The sequence below is a fragment of the Pinus tabuliformis genome, chromosome 1_1, assembly GCF_031772625.1.
Source record: "Pinus tabuliformis cultivar Carrire ecotype Pingquan chromosome 1_1, CPIR1, whole genome shotgun sequence".
NCBI lineage: Eukaryota > Viridiplantae > Streptophyta > Pinopsida > Pinales > Pinaceae > Pinus > Pinus tabuliformis.
This window is the reverse complement of record NC_142297.1, coordinates 310,376,773-310,396,036: the sequence shown is the minus strand read 5'-3', so window position 1 is coordinate 310,396,036 and position 19,264 is coordinate 310,376,773. Positions and strand designations below refer to the sequence as shown.

General features: G+C 38.5%; 1 protein-coding gene across 2 annotated transcripts; it reads left to right on the top strand.

Moving 5' to 3' along the window:
• Positions 1–7,947: 7,947 nt before the first annotated feature.
• Positions 7,948–12,540, top strand: LOC149212791 (TMV resistance protein N-like). 2 transcript variants are annotated; one of them, XM_089391902.1, is made up of 4 exons: positions 7,948–8,643; positions 8,762–9,869; positions 10,027–10,413; positions 10,529–12,540. In XM_089391902.1, the coding sequence occupies exons 1-4, from the start codon at positions 8,051–8,053 to the stop codon at positions 12,035–12,037; spliced, it is 3,597 nt and encodes a 1,198-aa protein (XP_089248028.1). In that variant the 5' UTR covers positions 7,948–8,050; the 3' UTR covers positions 12,038–12,540. The 2 variants fall into 2 exon arrangements, with proteins under 2 accessions (XP_089248028.1, XP_089248029.1); XM_089391903.1 differs by having other exon boundaries at positions 7,949–8,643; positions 10,033–10,413.
• The last annotated feature ends 6,724 nt before the right edge of the window (positions 12,541–19,264 follow it).

Genomic DNA, 19,264 nt, shown 5'->3' with positions numbered 1-19,264 from the left:
TTCTGGCTAGTACTCGCGGCCTTTCCATCTTCTCCATCCTTCTGTTGGTGAGTCTTGTTTCCAATATTGATTCACTGCATGATATTTTCTGTTTGAGGCATAGAGGAAAAAATCACTCAGATCTTGTCTAGCAAAAATATTTCCTCTCTACTGCCAGGAATCCTGCCAAAATTGGGTTATTTGCCCATTCCTAATTTCCCAGAAGAAGTGTTGATGGATAAGGTCACTATTTTGAGCTATCAGGTTCCATATTTCATATCCTTTGGGTGGGTAATGGTACCTGAGGATATCTTCTGTGCGGGTGGGCATGCATATTTACGTGCCCAAATTTGTTTCCATAAATCAACTCCTCCTCTTATTCACCTCCACTAGAGTTTAAATCCCATTACTTGATTCAAGGTGTGAAGGTCCCAAAGACCCAATCCTCCTTCCATTTCGGGCTTACTTAAGTTGGGACATAAAACCAGAGCCCATTTCTTCAGCTGATGAGCCCTCCCTAAAGGAATTTTTTAAAGGTCTCAACCATTTTTGTTCAAGATTTTTTAGCAGTAGCCATACCCGAGAGCTGGTAAAACGGTATGGATTGGAGGACAACCATGAGGAGGACTGTGTGACTGACCAAGTTGAGGGTATGGAATGTCCAGTTACTGAGTTTCATTTGGATTTTATGGAGGAGAGAGTTTCAGCAAGAGGTTTTTAAAGGTTTCAAAGATAGGGGCATCCATAGGTATTTGGTGGGAAGAGAGCTAAGAGGGTTTGAATGTTCCTTTCTGTGTTGAAAAAGAAAATGTAGGATTTGTCATTGCTTATCAAGATCCCAGAGGCTTCCGCGAAGTCTTGGAGAATTTCTTCTATACGAAAAGCTTCCCACAAGGAGACATGGTAGAAGAGCATAATATCATCTAAAAAATGTTGGTGCATGATAGGGAGGTCATTTCCCCATAGTCTTAAACCTCAGATTTTCATAGATTAGGATTCCTTTTTCAGGTACGTGTCTAGGCCTCCAGTTGCAAGGATGAATAGGAATGGTGATAGAGGATTGCCTTGTCTCAAGCCTCGGGAGGGGTTGAAAGTTATGGTCGAAGAGCCAATTAGGAGGATGGAATAAACAAGGGGAGGACACCATGGCAATGATTCAGTTGATCCATCTCTAATCAAAGCCATAGGATTTGAGAACGTTGGTAAGGAAGGTCCAGCTAATATGGTCATAGGATTTGTATATGTCTAGCTTGATCATCATACCAGGGACATTGAGATGTTTTAGGGAGTGAACTGCCTCCTTGGAAGTGATGAATCCATCCAGGATCTGGCAACCCTCTATAAAGCCTATTTTTCTATTGAAATGAGTTAGGAAGTAGAGGTTTGAGGCATTTAACAATGACAATAGCTATAATCTTGTAGATGACATTACACAAGGAAATCGGTCTAAACCCTTGGGGATCCTCCAATTTTTCCTTTTTAGGAATTAAAGCAATAAACTAGAGTTTAGGCTTGGAAATACCTTTCGGTTGCATATAGACTCCTCCAGCACTTCCAATACATCTTTTCCAATGAATTTCCAAGCCGCTTGGAATAACTCCGTTGTGAATCCATCAGGGCCAGTGGATTTATTTTTCTCCATTCATTTAACCACCTCCTCCACGTCCTCTAAGGATAACACCCTCATAAGGCCCAAGTTTTGGTCCCTGGAGACCAGATGGGGGACGTTTTGAGTGATTCTTTGAGTTTCCTCAGTCCTATCATGAGCTAGTTCCAAGAGAAGAGAGTGGAAATGGTTCATGACTAGGTCCTCCATTTCCTCATGCTGGACTATTTTGTTTCCAGCTTCATCCTTTAGATATAAAATCCTATTGTGATGGCGATGTTGGATAATTGATTTTTGAAAGAAACAGGTGTTTCTTTCCCCTTATAATAACCAATTAACTCTGGATTTTTTCTTACATATGATCTCTTCCTTTTTTCGTCATTCTTCCTGCTGGTTGATGATCCTCCCTTCTCCTTTCACTGGTGTTCTACCCTGCCTTGGCTTATGATTTGTTGTTGGATTTTTTTCCATCTTGTTAGTCAGCTTGTGTTGGTCTCTCATAATGTGCCCAAACTCTTCCCGGTTCCATTTCTTAATCTTTCTTTTTATTTCCGTAAGCTTCAATTAGAACGGGTGCATATGGTTCCTGCTAATTCCACGCTTTTCTTCCACCATTCTTCCACTTTCTGCATCAACTTAGGGTCCCTGAGACAAAAGGATTCAAATATGAAGGGAGGGTTTTTAGGACCTTCTTTTAGGTCAATCTCCAATAAAATTGGCCAGTGATCTGATCCCATACAAGGGAGAATGGATGCTTCCAAGATGTCATCCCCTTGTTCTATTATTCGAGGTGTGGATTCCATTGTTGGTCAGAATTTCAACTAGGTGGAGCTCGGTGATCAGGTCTTTGAACATTTCCATGTCTACGTCCTGACATCTGATTCCCCCTTTTTTCTCCTCTAGGGATGTAATCATATTGAAATCTCCCCCAACAATCCATAAGTCGTCTCGATAATCTCTTCTCATATTTTCTAGGTTTTGAAGGAAAACCCCTTTTTCTCTAGGAATATGAGGTCCATAGAATCCTGTTAGCAAGGCCCAAATTTAGATCCAATATGTCTAAATCTCCAAGAGAGGACTTTGGGTCAACTTGCCCAATCTTCAAAACATGTTTCCATCAGGTTCCATAAGATGGCAAGTCCACCTGCACTGCCCTTGACATCCTGGGCTATGACTTCGTAGTGCGTCTTGAAGGTCTTTATGATGTCTTTGAGTTTGACTTCTGAGATCTTGGTTTCTTGGATCACCATGATATTGGGCTTGTCTTTCTTAAGTCTCTCTTTCAAGCAACCTTGTTTGCCTTTGTTTTTAAGGCCTCTTATATTCCAGGATGTAATTATTATTTGGACAATTTGTTGAGTTAATGGAATACTGCTGACAGTGGCACCACCCTTCCAGAGTTCACCAACACTTCTCCTATCATTTGGATGGTCTCATTTAAGTTTTTCCTTCCTCGTTTCTTCCCTCCTTTCCTTGGGGATCCTTGGCCCCCCCAGCTGATTTATGATCCCAGTTGCTCTGGTTGAACTGATCCACCTGTCCCCTGTTTTTCTTTGTATTTTTGGAATGTTTCTTTGTATAGTGGCTTATGGTCCTTCGGTATGAAATGCTCATCCAAATGCCTCGACTCATTCAACAACTTGTGTAAGACTTGCTTTTCATTGCTTATATCTTCTCTTAGATTGTCAATTTCCATGTTGGCTTGTTCCATAACCTCTTTGTAAGATATTTCCTCCTCAACCTTTCTTTTGGCGCTATTTCCTTCCTTTTGTTGTGCTGGTTGGTTATCTGGACCTGTTTCTTCCATCTGGCCTTCCCTTGATTCTTCGTCATCTTGTAGGATGTCATACCAGTTGCTGTTTTGTAGACCTTTTCTTGGCCACGGTTGGGTCGAGGTATGAGGGTTCTTTTGAGTTCGCCTTTTCCTCTGTACTTCCTGAAATCCCTCCTCCCCTTCTTTTGATTTCCCTGAGTTATTGGCTTTGAATGGCTCCTAGGTCTCAGACTGGTTCATCGAGCAGTCCCGGAACAGATGGCCATATTCATGGCATCTACTAAGGGGATATGCTCGTAGTCAATGGGTTGTTGCCATACCTCCTCATGGTATTCTAGTTCAATGGATTCCAGAAAAGGTTTTGTTATATTCATATAAACACAAATCATTACATAAGATGTGTACCTTCCACTTCTCATGGAGTTTGCACTTTCACAAAACTTCCTATGGAGTTATCGATACCCTCCAGGATGTCCGAATCCCAAAAGTCCACTGGGAGGCAAAGAGGCGAACCTATACCAAAGTCGCTACGAATTTTTCCATATCTGGATTATAACACTCCTCCCAGTGTCTCATGAATAGCCCTCAATTGTTACAGAAGTACAGACTAGCATCGAACACCATTTCCTTGTCCTTCACGTTGGAGAAAATTACTGTAAAGAATCCCGTAGCCCCCAATTTTAGCTTGATGTGGCCTTTTGGTTTCCATTTATGCTTAATCCACTTAACTAGATCCTGTTTAGTTGGCTAGACTCCTATAAATTTACAGATCATTGCGTGGTCCTTCATATATATCCTGTAGTTCTCTAGTTTGTTCCTGGGTATGACAAAGTGAGGCTTCCTTGCTTCCCTTAGGAGGCAATGGCCACGCATGCTAGTCTACCATTGGATTCCGACGACAGGAGGTCCTTTTCTGTGACCGTTCTGTGTGCCTGCAGTTTGCGTGCCCTGTGAACTTGTTTCACCACTCACAATATTTTGGTAGGAGGGGATCTCTCCCCCCTTGCAGTTGCATTCATTCCATGTGTCAGCACGACAATCTAAAGCCGATCAGGTGCTTAGGGAAAATTTGTCAGCAACATACAAAGCAGAGATGTTAGGTTTCTCAGAACCCTAGTAGAAACACGAAAACCCTAGTGCTCCACCTCTTTATTCTTTATCTTTTAACTTTGAATGGCGTTTTTTTTATTAATTTTTATCTTCAATAATTTTTTATATGCACGATTCTTCTGGAATTTATGCCTTACGACATCTCCTTTGCAACATCTGGTGCAATTTCTAGTTAAAGATCTTTTAATTTCAAATAATTACTCAAAACATGTAATTCATCATTATTACAAACTTCAATAACATAAGAAAGAATATTGATATTTTAAAGATACTTTAACTTTAACACAAACTAAAAAAACACTCCACTTAAAGTATAAATAACAAAAATATATATAATATGAGTAACAAAAATATTTAGAATAAGGTAAAAAATAATTAATGTTTAAAAAATTCAGATTATTTTAATTAGGGCTTAAAAAATTACATTATTTTGTATTTAAAAGAAAAAGAGAAAAAAACCAAGTTTGACAATGGTTTTTTTTTAGTTAACTTTGATGAGTCATTCATGAAAGTTAATACCATTCTAGATCCATCTTAACCTAGATTTATCAAGGGTTGAGAGGGATCCAGTCTCTCAAAGTGAAAACCTCTTTTATGAGTGCAAAACTTCAGGAAAGCTTTGCACCTCAAGAGATTTGATCCCTCTCACAACTTGATAAATCCAGGTTAAGATGGATCTAGGCTAGTTATATAATACTATATAATATATGCATTTGCATCTATGTGTCTCTTTCTTATTTCCTCTCTCTATCTCAACCCCCAAACATACACACTCTCTCCCTCTCTCTCCTCTTCGTGTCTCTCGCTTCCCCTTCTCTCTCTCTCTCTCTTCCCTTTCTCACCTTCTCTCTATCCTCCCTCTCGCTTTCCTCTCTCCTTCACTCTCTTTACATCGCTCCCTTGTCACTCCTTCTCTCTCTCTCTACCTTTCTCCCTCTATGTCTTTCTTCTTCCTTCCCTCTCTCTCCCCTTCCAAATCCATCTCCCTCCTCTCTCTTGAGTCTTCTCTCCCCCTTTCTCTCCCTCTTCCCTTTGTCTCTCCCCGCCATCACACACACACACTCTCTCTCTCTCTTGCTCTCTCCCCTCCATCTCTATGCCTCCCACTCTCTCTCCCCTCGATCTTTGTGCCTTCCTTTCTCTCTCTTGCCCTTCTCTTCTTGTGTCTTTGCCCTCCTCTTTTATCTTTTCCCTCCTCTTCCCTCTTCCTCACTCTGTGTCCATCTCTCCCTTGTCACTCCTCTCTCTTTCCACCTCTATCTCTCTACTATCTCTCTATGTCTTTGTTCTTTCTTCCTTCTCTCCCCCTCCAACTCTCTCTCTCTCTCTCTCTCTCTCCCCCATCACTCTCTCTCTCTCTCTCTCTCTCTCTCTCTCTCTCTCTCCTTGCCCTCTAGCTTCGTTGCTATCTCCCTCCCTCTCTGCCCCTCCCCCTCTCTTCCCTTCACTTTGGTTGCTGTCATCTCTTGGTTCCTTAGTTAAGATGGATATATGTTGGTTCTTACTAATACTATTTGTATTATATATATTTCACATCTTTAATATAAAAGTATTCTCACTTTTAATTATATTAAAACCTTAATTTAAGTTCTATGGGAATTTTTTTAGTACCGAGGACAGCGAGTTTAGATATATCTCAAAACTGATTATAACCTTTTTCTTTTTAGCTTCAATTAATTTTTTTTATAAAATAAAATTAAAATATATATATATATATATATATATATATATATATTTTGAAATAAGTAATAACTTTTGGGCATGTGGTATAAATAAGCCATGGTATTATAACAAAGCCTATTTACAAGTTAATAATAACCATGGTAAAGTGAGGGTGAATATCCATGGTTAAGAATCTTGTCATATTGTTATAAACTATTTTGATTATGAAATAAGTTATCATTTTTTGGCATGCGGCATTGATAAGCCATGGTATTAGCCCATGCTATTGTGACAAAGTCTATTAACAAGTTCATAATATCAAAGGCAAAGTGAGGGTGAATATGCATGATTAAGAATCTTGTTATATTTTTATTAAATCTTTTGATTGTGAAATAAGTGATGTTTTTTTGAGTATGTGGTATTGATAAGTCATGGTATTGGCCCATGGTATTGTAACAAAGCCTATTTTTCAAAGTAATAATATCCATGCTATTGTAACAAAGTCTATTCACAAGTTCATAATGTCAATGGCAAAGTGGAGGTGAATATCTATGATTAAGAATCTAGCACGTGACATGCATGATGTAATGGCTGGGGCGGATGGCTTTCGCACCCCCAAGCCATGTTCGATTCCTGCCCCCACGCTATGGAGATGTTTGAACGATATTTGTAACGGCTATGCCCTAAAAAATTCTGCTGGCTTCGGCCTTCGGCCATATGATGATTTCTTTCTGAAAAAAAAAAATCTATGATTAACAATCTTGTTATATTTTTATTAAATCTTTTGATTGTGAAATAAGTGTTGTTTTTTTGGGTATGTGATAAGTCATGGTATTGGCCCATAGCACTGTATTATCTGTGGTAAAGTAGGGATGAATATCCATGATTAAAAATATTTTTGTATTGTTACGAAATATTTTGATTATAAAATAAGTTAAATTTTTTTATTGTGAAATATTAATAAACCATGATATTGTCATAAACCTTATTCACAATTTAATAACAAAATCAAAATATAACAAATTACATTTTATTATTTTTATTACTTTAACTTTTTATTATTAATTCAAGTAAATTATCAGAAAATCACTATTATTTTATTTTTTATTTTTTATTTTTTTATTTACTCTGTATTGAATCGTAAACCTGTAAACGTCTCTATGCACAATAAAAATGGAGCATGGATAAACGTGAAATGGCCATTTTGCATTGCTGGTTACCTATACCAATTGAACACGCAACAATGACCAATAACATCTTCTGCTTTTCAATCCACGCTATGGAGAGATCTAACACCGGTCGGTAGATGTGTGTCAAATTTCAAACCATATTGAGTTGATCGTACAGATTAGCTTTTACGCTGTTCGCATTTCAAACCATATTGAGTTGATCGTACAGATTAGCTTTTACGCTGTTCGCATCTGTGCCGTTGCGGTCGTTGTCTTTTCAGTAAACACCCACCCTGGTCAAGTTGTGGTACAAATATATAGACTATGCGTTAAAGAATTTACGGTGAAACATCAGACATTAAAGAAAGGTAAAAGTTTAAACGTGACAGGGTTTCCATTTTTGTTCTGAATGATTTGGAATTTTGAGGGAAAAATTGAGCGGAATTATATTTTTTAAAATGTTTAAATTTATATTTAATCTTAATCATTAGTATTTACAATTTTAATAATTTTTAATTATAATTTAAGAAAATTTAAAAATATATTATTAAAAAAATCCAAAACCTTAACGATTATGAGTCAATAATGTAGTGGCCTCTAATAATGACGACCAAAATTAAAGCGTTTCATGTCTGTTTAATGTCTGTATATACGTCTCTGCATTCTTTCTGCATTTTCTCCTCCAATTCATAACTAGGCTTCTTCCTCGGCAATTTGCTTCCTGTTTCTATTTTCATACTCCAATTAGCAATGGCATACCCATCACCTGCAACTTCATTCTCTGAAATTGAAATTGAAAGTCCGGCTCCTCCTCCCTATCACCCACCATCTGCTAATGACTTTGAGGCATCGACCTCCGCCTCCACCGCTGATGATATCAATGTCAAGAGCAGCAAATATTATGGGCGCGATGTGTTTATAAACCATCGCGGTCCCGATGTTAAGAAGACGTTTGCCAGTTATCTCTACCGCCGCCTTCTTGTGCATGGTGTGGAAGCCTTTCTAGACATCGAAGGAATGCAAGAGGGAGAAGACATAAGTGCTCAGATAAAAGATGCTATTGCAACAGCCGCTGTTCATGTGGCTATTTTCTCCCCTCGTTATGCGGAGTCTAGCTGGTGTCTCAATGAGCTTGTCGACATGTTGGAATCGAAGGCTCCAATCATTCCAGTGTTCTATAACGTTAAACCTGGTGATCTTCGGGGCAAAGATGGAGTGTACGCTAAAGCCATACGTGAGCTCGAAAAGAAGCCACGCCACAGCTCCAACACTATAGAAAATTGGAGAGAGGCTCTTGCTACTGTTTCAAAAATAAGTGGTTTTGAGCTGGACGCTTGTAATGGGTGAGAACTCAACACTCTCGGTATTATATTACTTTATGCTGCATATTTTAAATTATATAGATGGATGTTTGTTTCTTAGTTTCTTAATAGTTATATATATTTTGTTTTGAATATCCAGCGACGAGGGGGTGCTGCTGGAGAAGCTTGTTGAACTTCTGTTGGAAAAGGTTAAAAGAGAAGAGCTCTATGTGGCCAATTATCCAACCGGTTTGGATGAGAAGGTGAGACATTTCGAAGGTTTCTTATCGCAACTGCCTGAAAAAGAAACGAAGATCGCGGGGATTATAGGGTCAGGTGGAATAGGAAAGACAACTCTGGCAAAAGAACTCTTCAATCGGAAGAGTTCGTACTATCGTAAATCCTGCTTCTTATCTGATGTTAGAAATGCAGCTAAAAGCGGAGGAATCTCTTTAGTTGGTTTGCAGAGAAAACTTCTACAGAGATTGTTTGGATTCAATAAGCAAATAGACAGTATCGATGAAGGTAAAAAGGAGCTTATGGAGCGTTTCCAACACTTTTCTCACGGCATGCTAATTTTGGATGATGTAGATCATCTGGATCAGCTGGATGCACTTTTGCCTGGTGAAGTTAAAGATACCTTCCTCCCAAATTGCTTAATTTTGATTACATCCAGAGACAAGTATGCTCTTCTAAGGTCAGGAATACGCGATTCATCGATTTATAGGTTAAGTGGCCTGAATACACATCACTCCAGGGAGCTCTTCTGCCGCCATGCTTTTCGCCTGCCCCATCCACCCCCCAGTTTTCAATATCTGGTAGATAACATTTTAAGGGTTTGCAGAGGGTTGCCTTTATCCTTAAAAGTAATAGGGGGTCATTTTTATGGAAACATAGATGAAACTTACTGGGAGGCCGAATTGAGCAGAATTCAATATGTACATCCTGATATACAACAAATCCTTAAAATTAGTTATGATTCACTCGATGAAGAAGAGAAACATGTATTCTTATATATTTCTTGTTTTCTTATTGGAGAAAAGAAGGACACGGTCATAAAAGTATGGGACCAATCAGAGTCTCATGTATTTCAAAATCTACAGAACAAATCTCTTGTTGAGGTGGACAGTGAAAATTGTATAGATATGCACGATCACCTAAGAGAATTGGGGAGAGAGATGGCTAAGAGTTCAGGATTCCACATTCCTTGCTTGTGGGATGAGAAGGAGAACACTGCTAGCTTTTGGCAGATGTTAATGCAAACAGCTGTAAGTGCTTCTGTCATTGCCTTTAAAGAGTTTATTCAATATTAACGGCAATAGAAATCTGGGTTCGATGTTCAAAATTCAATGTTTTTAGAGAAACACCGTGTTTCAAATTTTGACTGTTTTTACAAAAACGCCATGTTTTAATTCTTGTCTGTAGTTGCAGAATCGCGATGTTCGTGGAATTAGGATGGTTCCTAGTGCAGAGGTTGGACATGGGTTAAAGTATTATGCATCATTACGGTCAGATATACCATGTTTCAAAAGGAGGACCCATAAGCTGTGGGGGAACCCCGTGATGAAGCTTTGCAATAGCCGACACAAAACTCTCTATCCTGGCATTACTATGCCCAACTTGCAACTTCTTGTTACCGAAGATGATCTATTGGAACGCATTTTGAGGACGGTGGGTTTACCAAACCTGAGATGGCTTCGCTGGTACAAGTGCGGTCACTCTTCTTTGCCTTCCTGTATTCCAATGGAAAATTTAAGAGTCCTATCTGTAGCCGGGAACGCACTGAATACATTGTGGCAAGGCAAAGCGCAGGTAAATAATTCTTTTATCGAGTTTCTGCGTTATCACTATGGATATATCATACTACAAAGATGAAATTTGAATATCTGTATCTTTATTATAGTTGAGATACTTTAATATTTTACAGGCACCTTTGCAGCTGCGGGAGCTAGAGATTTTGGCTCCTCTCTCAAAGTTACCGAAGTCCATTGGACAGCTGCAGCACCTGGAACAGATTTACATCTGCTTACCCGCGATGAATAATATGATATCATTGCCCGATGAAGTTTGTCAGTTGTCATCTTTGAAGCGGTTTGAGTTAATAAATGCTTGGAAAATGAAGTCATTGCCGGATTTAATTGGCAATTTGACGAACCTCGAACATCTCAATCTGTCCTTGTCTAGCAGTTTGGCCCGGCTTCCAAGTTCTTTCGAGAAATTAAAAAGGCTGAAATGCCTTAATTTGACAGGCACCTATCTCATAAAGGTTGGAAATGTCTCCTCCCTCGACTTCTTCAATTGGTTCAACCTTTCACGGAAGATGAGAATGAGAAGACGGAAGATGAGAATGAGAAGGGAAACAATGAGAAGACGGAAGATGAGAATGAGAAGGGAAACAATGAGAGGGGAATCCCTCATGAAACAGGGAAGGGAGGTGTGGCTGGCGGAGAGGGAAAGGGAGTGGGAGGCGGACGTCCTGTTGTGTAAGAGGTGGCCGGAGCTGATCAAGGCGAATAGGATGGAGTGGAAGGTGTTGGAGGCGATGCACCGGGTCCAGAAAATAAGAAGTGAATTACCGCAGCTCAAGGAGGTGGTCGAAATGGGGGAGGAGAAGGAAGAGGAGGAAGAGGGGAAGGGGAAGCAGATGAGAAGGGCGTTGTACGAGAGCATGTGGGAGACAGAGATGAGGACAGTGGAGAGACACAGGGAGGCGTGCACGGTGGCGAGTGAGAGGGAGAGGGAGGAGATCCTGAATCATCGGCGGAGTTGTGGGAAAGTCCAATTATTACCTCTCCAACTTCCACCGTCCCTCCAAGAATTACATATAGCAGAATTGCCCAGTACTATTGAAGACCTCTCCAATTTGGAAGTTTTGGTATTAGAATGCTCTTTGTTGGAAAAGCTACCGCCTTCGCTCAGCGACCTAAGGAATTTGAAAAAATTGAGGCTGGTGTATTGCCACAGATTGAGATCTTTGCCGGATTCCCTCGGACTGTTGACTGAGTTGGAAGTGAAGTCTTGTAATGGTCTAGTTGAGGTTGGAACATTGCCGAGTACGCTTATCCAGCTGACCTTCATTTCTTGTCATAATTTGGAGAGAATAAATGGCCTTTGTGGCCTTGCCGAGCTTCAAACGCTAAACCTTAGCGGGTTGATAAACGTGAAGGAACTGTCAGGCATTGAGACATTGGTGTCTCTGGAACAGTTGCGGGCATCTGGATGTCAATGGCTGAAGAGAATACAGGGTTTGGGGCAGCTAACAAAGCTTAAATTACTGGATGTTCATGGATGCAGAGAAATAGAAGAGCTGGAAGGTGTTGAACATTTGAGGTCGTTGGAGATGCTTGATGCCTCTGACTGTCCCAATTTGCGGTGGGATGGGAGAGTACTGGAACAGCTACCCCAACGATTGAAGGAAGGCATGCTCTACATTTGAAAGTCAAAGCCGAAGAATGCAGTTCAGGCAGTGACAACAGCTAATCATTGGTCTGTAGGAGAGCTTTCACTTGATGTTCCATTTGTAAAAGGATAAATCCGGGATTGGAGAATCATGGAACCAGCACAGGACCACTTCTGGATGTTCATGGGTGCAGAGAATTAGAAGATCATGGCTGCAGAGAATTAGAACAGCTGGAAGGTGTTGAACATTGAGGTCGTTGGAGATGCTTGATGCCTCTGACTGTCCTGCTTTGCACTGGGATGGGAGAGTACTGGAACGGCTACTCCAACGATTGAAGGAAGGCATGCTCTACATTTGAAAATGAACGAAGTTTTTGCACCGACAACAGTTAATCAGCCGTCTGCAGGAGAGCTTTCACTTAATGTTCCATTTGTAAAAAGCTAAATCCTGGATTTGAGAATCATGGAACCAGCACATGGCCTCTCTAATATTTATTATAATTATTTGCAGTTAACAGAATATGCAATTATTTGTTAGAACGCCCGATTATATTTTTGTTATTTATTAGAATGTTCGTATTAGACTTCTGTGATTTCATCCGTTTGGAACTGTAATTTGAAGGAACCAACAGGGCTGAAAACATAAGTTTTCTTAAACAACATTTACTTACATCCAATTCCAAACATGTCTGTCGAAACAGTGGATTTCTTTTTGGGTATAGTTTTTGAATGGGACTGATGGAGACGTGCGGGTTGCGCTGGCGGTCTCCTGAAATATTTAGGGCATAGGAGTCTCACTTAGAACTTCAGTTGCGGCTATTTCACCGAGTAAAACAAGGATTTTTACTGTAATCATGAGTTGGGGAGTACTTGTCTCTAAAACACTTAAACAAATTGTTTTCAGGGGACGACCAAAATTTGTTCCATTAAATAATTCCTCACATGTATCCTCAACACATACATTTTAACACATTAATTCATGTATCTTCAACACATACATTTTAACACATTAATTAATGACAAGTCAAAATATTAAGACATAGTAGGGGGCTTTGTACAAAATATAAGAAATTTTTCTCCACTATTTTCTCCTTTTCACTTCTTATACTTACACTCTCAACTAAAACTAAAGATTTTTCTCACATACATTTCAACACATTAATTCATGACAAGTGAAAGTATTAAGACATAAAATGGACGCTTGTACAAAATATATGATTATATGATTTTCAAAACTTGCATGTTGCAAACTTTAACTAAGAGTTGTTGAATAAATGTTTGACCATACATTTCACCAACTCTCTATTAAATGATCGTTTGAATTTAAATATCTGATGTGTTGAGGAATGAAGAATTTGTACTCTTTCTTAGAACTTCATTTAATCTGTCCTTTACCCTGCTAACAAAATCCGCAACTTGCAAACAAAATTACTTGGCAATCATGGTTGTTCTCAGTTTGATCACTATGGTGGTTGGGATTAATTTTCCAACACTGGCCCTTAATCACAACTGCCGTCATTGATAATTCCGAAACAATCTCTGAGATAAACAAAATTTTCACGTCCCAATGGCTTTTAGAAAGTGTCTCCAAACCGTTCATGTGATCTGCAACACTGCAACACAATTTCACCATTTTTTAATCAATTCTTTAATGAAATGATATTTAACATTAATGTGTTTGGTCTTCTTGTGAAAGAATTCTTTGATAATGTAATTGCAGAGTTATTGTCGCAAAAAATAATGGTTGTTCCTTCTTGGTCGTGGTATAAATCCCTCAACATTCTTCTCATTCAAACTGCTTGACACATTATTGCTGTTGCGGCGACATATTCAACTTCTCTTGTTGACAATGACACTATTGGATGCTTCTTGGAGGCCCATGAAATAGCTCCCAAACCCAAATGGAAAACATATCCTGATCTGCTCTTTCTATCATCGACATTTCCTTCTTAGACAGTGTCAGTGTAACCAACCAACCTAAAATTATTTGTAGTTGTGTACAAAATACCATACTCCTTTGTTCCATTGACATAGCTTAAAATCATTTTCGATGCTTGCCAATGCATCTCCTTGGGTGTCTCCATGAACCTTGACACCAAACTCATTGCATACATTACATTCAACCTAGTTGTTGTCAAATACATCGAAATTCCCACCATACTTTTGTATAATGTCGGATTGACATTGCTACTACAATCTTCTTTGCTCAACTTCAACCCCATGACAATTGGAGTTGGTGCGGGCTTGCTATTCTGCATATTAAACCTCTCCAAAATTTCTGCTACATACTTTTCTTGAGAAATAAAAATACTATTTTATGTTTGCTTCACTTCTATGCCCAAAAAATACCTTAACAACCCCAAGTCAGTCATTTTAAACTTAGTTTTCATGACTTCTTTGAAATCAACGATGAAGAAATCATCACTGCCTATAAAAATCAAATCATATATATATAAGACAACAATAAGAAGCTTACCAACACTCTCTTTGATGTACAGAGTAGGCTCACCGTCACATTTGTTTAAGACATTGTCCAACAAGTAAGCATCTATCATGTTATACCATGCACGCGATGCTTGCTTTAGCCCATAAAGAGATTTCCACAACCTGTACACCTTGTCTTCTTGGCCTTCTACCTCATAACCAGGTGGTTGCACAACATATACTTCATCTTTCAACACTCCATTCAATAACGTTGATTTTATGTCCATTTGATAGACATTCCATTTATATTGCGCGACAATCGACAACACTGCATGCACTGTCTCCATCCTTGTGACTGGTGCAAATGTCTCTGCATAATCTCTTCCATGTTGCTACTTGTAGCCTTTGACAACTAGCCTTGCTTTATGTCTTTCGATCTTTTCTTCACTGTTTCTCTTGGCCTTATAGACCCACTTCACTCCAATGACTTCTTTTCCTTGTGGAAGGTCCACTAAATCCCATGTGTCATTCTTTTCTATTGCTTCCATTTTTTCATCCATTGTCGCAACCCATTTTTCTTCTTTGACTGCATCTTCAAAATGGACTGGGCCATCTACATGACAAAACAATGCAAATAAGAAATTTAGACCAACGCTACTATCAACTTCATCTTGCTCATAAATTTCACTTAAATTTCTGAATTTTTGTCCTCTTATGCTTGCAGAAGATGGGCTTGACATGTTACTTGATGTTTTGCTTGAAGTCGATGACATTGTGGGTCTTTGCGGTGTGCTTGGAGTAGTACTTGCTTGATTGCACAACATTGTCATATTATTTGTTGACGGTGTCGCTTGCTGATTCCTTTACTGAGCTTGAATAGGAGTAGGAGTGATTGTTGAGGGATTACTTACTGCGGTCAATTCCTCTTTGTCTTCATGTGGTATACATGTTTTGTCATTGATTGTCTTCTCCAAACCTCCATCCCATGCTTCCTCTTCTATGAACTGCACATCTCTGCTAATTATGACCTTCTTGGTTGATGGATTGTATAGCTTGTATTCCTTGGATTCATCACTATATCCAAAAAATATGCATTTCTCTCCCTTGCTGTCTAACTTCTTCCTTAACTCATATGGGTTATGTGCATAAGCCACACATCCAAAATCTGTCATGTGAGTGATACCATGCTTTCTTCCATTCCATGCCTCTTCAGGAACCATATTCTTCACACTTTTAGTTGGACACCTTATAATGATATATGTCGCACAAGCGAAAACTTCAGCCCAATAATAATTTGGAAAATTATTTGCCTTCAACATGCTCCTTTCCATTTCCATAATGTCCTATTTTTTTTCTTTTCACGACACCATTTTGCTAAGGTGTATACCTTGTTGTAAATTGCTTGTAAATTCCATGCTCCCTACAAAATCGAAGAAAGTCATTTGAGATGTATTTGCCACTTCTGTCAGCCCTTAAGACTTTGATTTAATGTCCACTTTGATTCCCAACAAGGGATTTGTATTGGCAGAAACACTCAAACACTTCAATTTTTTATTTTAAGAAGTAGACCCATGTCTTCCTTGTATAATCATCTATTAAAGTAAGAAAACAATCACTTCCACCAATTGATAGTGTCTGCATTAGTCCACATAAGTTTGAATGGGCAGTATCCAAAGGTACATTTTCCCTTATTGGCTTTCTTGCTGGAAATGTCTTTCTATGTTGTTTGCCAAGATGCATCCTTCACATAGGCTGCCCGATTTTTCTATGAGTGGCAATCCCTTCCCCGTGCCTTTGCTATGCAGCAAATTCAAACCTCCAAAGATGGGATGACCAAATCTCAAATACCATAACCAATTTTCATCTTTGACTTCTATTTAAAAGTTTACTTGTGTGACAACTACAACCTTTCTTTCATCCTCTTGTGAATTCATTGATACTTAAGCGTACTTGTGCACCTTCTTCCTTTAGATCTGATTTTAAACATTCTATTGCTTGTCATTTGAACTTTTCAAATCCGTTGCTTGCTTGGAGTCTTATCCAAAATTGTGCACTCATCATTTTTTTAAAAGATATTGTATCCCTTTAGCATGAGAAGTCCAATTCTTATGAGGTTATGCATCAAACTAGGGACAAAATAAACATTTGAAATGTGCTTCTTATCCCCCTTCTTTGTTATAATATTGACTCTTCCTTTGACCATGACAAATACTTTGCTACCAGTCCCTAATGTCACTTCAAATTTCACACTTTCATATAGATTGGAAAACATTTCTATGTTCCCTGACATGTGGTTGTTGCACCCTAAATCTAGAAACCATACATCACTTTGCTTTTCTTGTGCTACATTACAAGTTAAAATCATGCTATCTTGGTAATGATTTTCCTTTGTGAATTTTTCACTTGGTTTGTTACTTATGTCAGGTTGTTTGTTTCTACATTCATTTTCATAATGACCATACTTCTTACAATAATGACATTGAACTTGAGATTTATCATACCTCTGGCCTTGTGCTTGATTCTAGCTTGGGCCTTGACTTGAATTTTGATTCCCCCCCTTCCACTTGAGTTTGAAGGGCTGCCTCTTCCACCTTTGTGTGGGCTCCTTCATCTTCCTCTAGCATTTGATCTTCATCTTCCTCTACCTTGACTAAATGAAACCTCTGCCTTGAAGGCATTCTCCAATGAGGAGTTTGTTTCTCTATTTAGTCTATATTCATGAGAAATCAATGATGCATGAAGCTCATCCACTGAAAATTGTGAGAGATCCTTTGTCTCTTCTATGGCCACAACAATGACATCAAATCTTGCTAGCAGGCTTCTCCAATTTTTCTCAACTATTCTCCTTTCATCAAGTGTCTCACCATGAGACTTCATTTGAGTAACCGGCCCAATTACATGTGTAAAAAATGAGTCTACTTTCTCATACTCTTTCATATAAATTTCCTTAAAGTCTCTGCTCAAAATTTGTAGTTTTGTTGTCTTCACTTTTTCCATGCCTTGGTAGGCTGTCAGGAGGGTGTCCCGTGCTTTATTGGACTTTGTTGTTGCTGAAATCCTTGGGAAAATAATTTCATGAACTACTTGAAATATGTAGAAGAGGGATTTTGAATCCTTCTTCCTTTTGTCCCTCAACAAATCCTTTTTTTCTTGTGTCAAAGCATTTTATGCTGCTACATCTGCTGCTTCTTGGAATCCATTCGCCACCAAATTCCAAATATATTGAGAAGAAAATAGAGCCATAATTGTAATACACCAATAGTCATAATGCTTTCTATTAAACTAAGGTATTTGAGGATTAGTCAAGCTTGTGCTTGATGCTGCCATTTCTGACTCTTAAAAAAATCTTTCTCCCTGTTGGTAAATAGGATAAAAAAATCTGTTTTCAAAACAATCTTTAATTCCCAGTAAAAACACTTGTTCTCACACTAACATAGTTTCACCTACTCTAATACCATGTGAAATATTTAGGGCAGAGGATTCTGCATGACTTCAGTTACAGAGATCAAATCGCAACTAAAATGAAGCTAAAACTCAAAGATTTAATGCACGGAAAACATAGTAAAAATTTGTTATCAACCAATAAAACTTTGGATTATAGTTCTAATACATGAAATACATTCATAACAATAATTATTGCTTCAATTTACATTCGCTACGAGTTGGAGAGTAACTCTCTGTAAAACACTGTAAAAAATTGTTTTCACGCACCCACCAAAAATTGCTCCACGATTTTATCCTCTTGACCTCTCATTACACCCTCGACTAAAACTAAAGACTTCCTCACATGTATCTTCAAAGAATACATCTCAACACATTAATTCATGACAAGTCAAAGTATTAATACATAGTATGGATGCTTGTACAAAATATATGATTTTTGAACTTGCAGATGTTGCAAACTGTAAGTAAGAGTTGCGGAATAAATATTTGACCATACATTTCACCAACTCTATATTAATGCTCATTTGAATTTAATTATCTAATGTGTTGTGGAATGGAGAATTCGTACTCTTGCTTAGAACTTCATTTAATTTTTCCTTCAGCCAGGAAACAAATTCCGAAACCTGCAAACAAAATCTACTTGGAAAACATGGTTGTTGCCAGTTTAATAACTATGGTGGTTGGTACTAATTTTCCCACAACTCCCAATACCTCAGGACAAAATAACACCCACAAACACAACTCTGTGATGCAAAATCCAATTCTGGAAATTCTGCAAATTAATTAAACATAACAATCAAAAGAGAATGTGGATATTTCCTTCACAAATGCTATGAGAGGTCTCTCCATGCCTTCCTACCCTTTCCAAAACTCATTCAACTTACAAGGGCTTCAAATTATGAATGGAACAACCAACAAGTAAACCTCAAATGAAACCCAAAAAATTATTTTGCTGTAGGTTCTACAAAATATTTTCATAGCGCCCAAAACTTTCCTTTTCACATTCCCGGGAAGCTGAATCAACTTGCTCCTCTGCAAGGTCTATTCTCTATAGTTTTTTCTTGCTCCTTAACTCAATCATCAAACTATTTTTCCCTTCTTCATCGAGGTTGCTATGCTAATGCATTTACCCTTCGAAACCAATTGCAAAAGGGTTTTTGACAACATTCACATGACAAGGAGCTTAGGTTTCATATGAAAATGTTCTATTTGTTGTGATATATACACCATCCCTAATCTAGCACACACAGAACATTCACACACAGAATCCTCACAGTTTTGGAACACGACACAAAAGAGCATGACTGCACTCTAATAGGGGTACGCTGCTTTTCTCTCACAATACTCACTCACACACAGTCACACAACAACCACTCTATCACGGGTTTCAAACAGT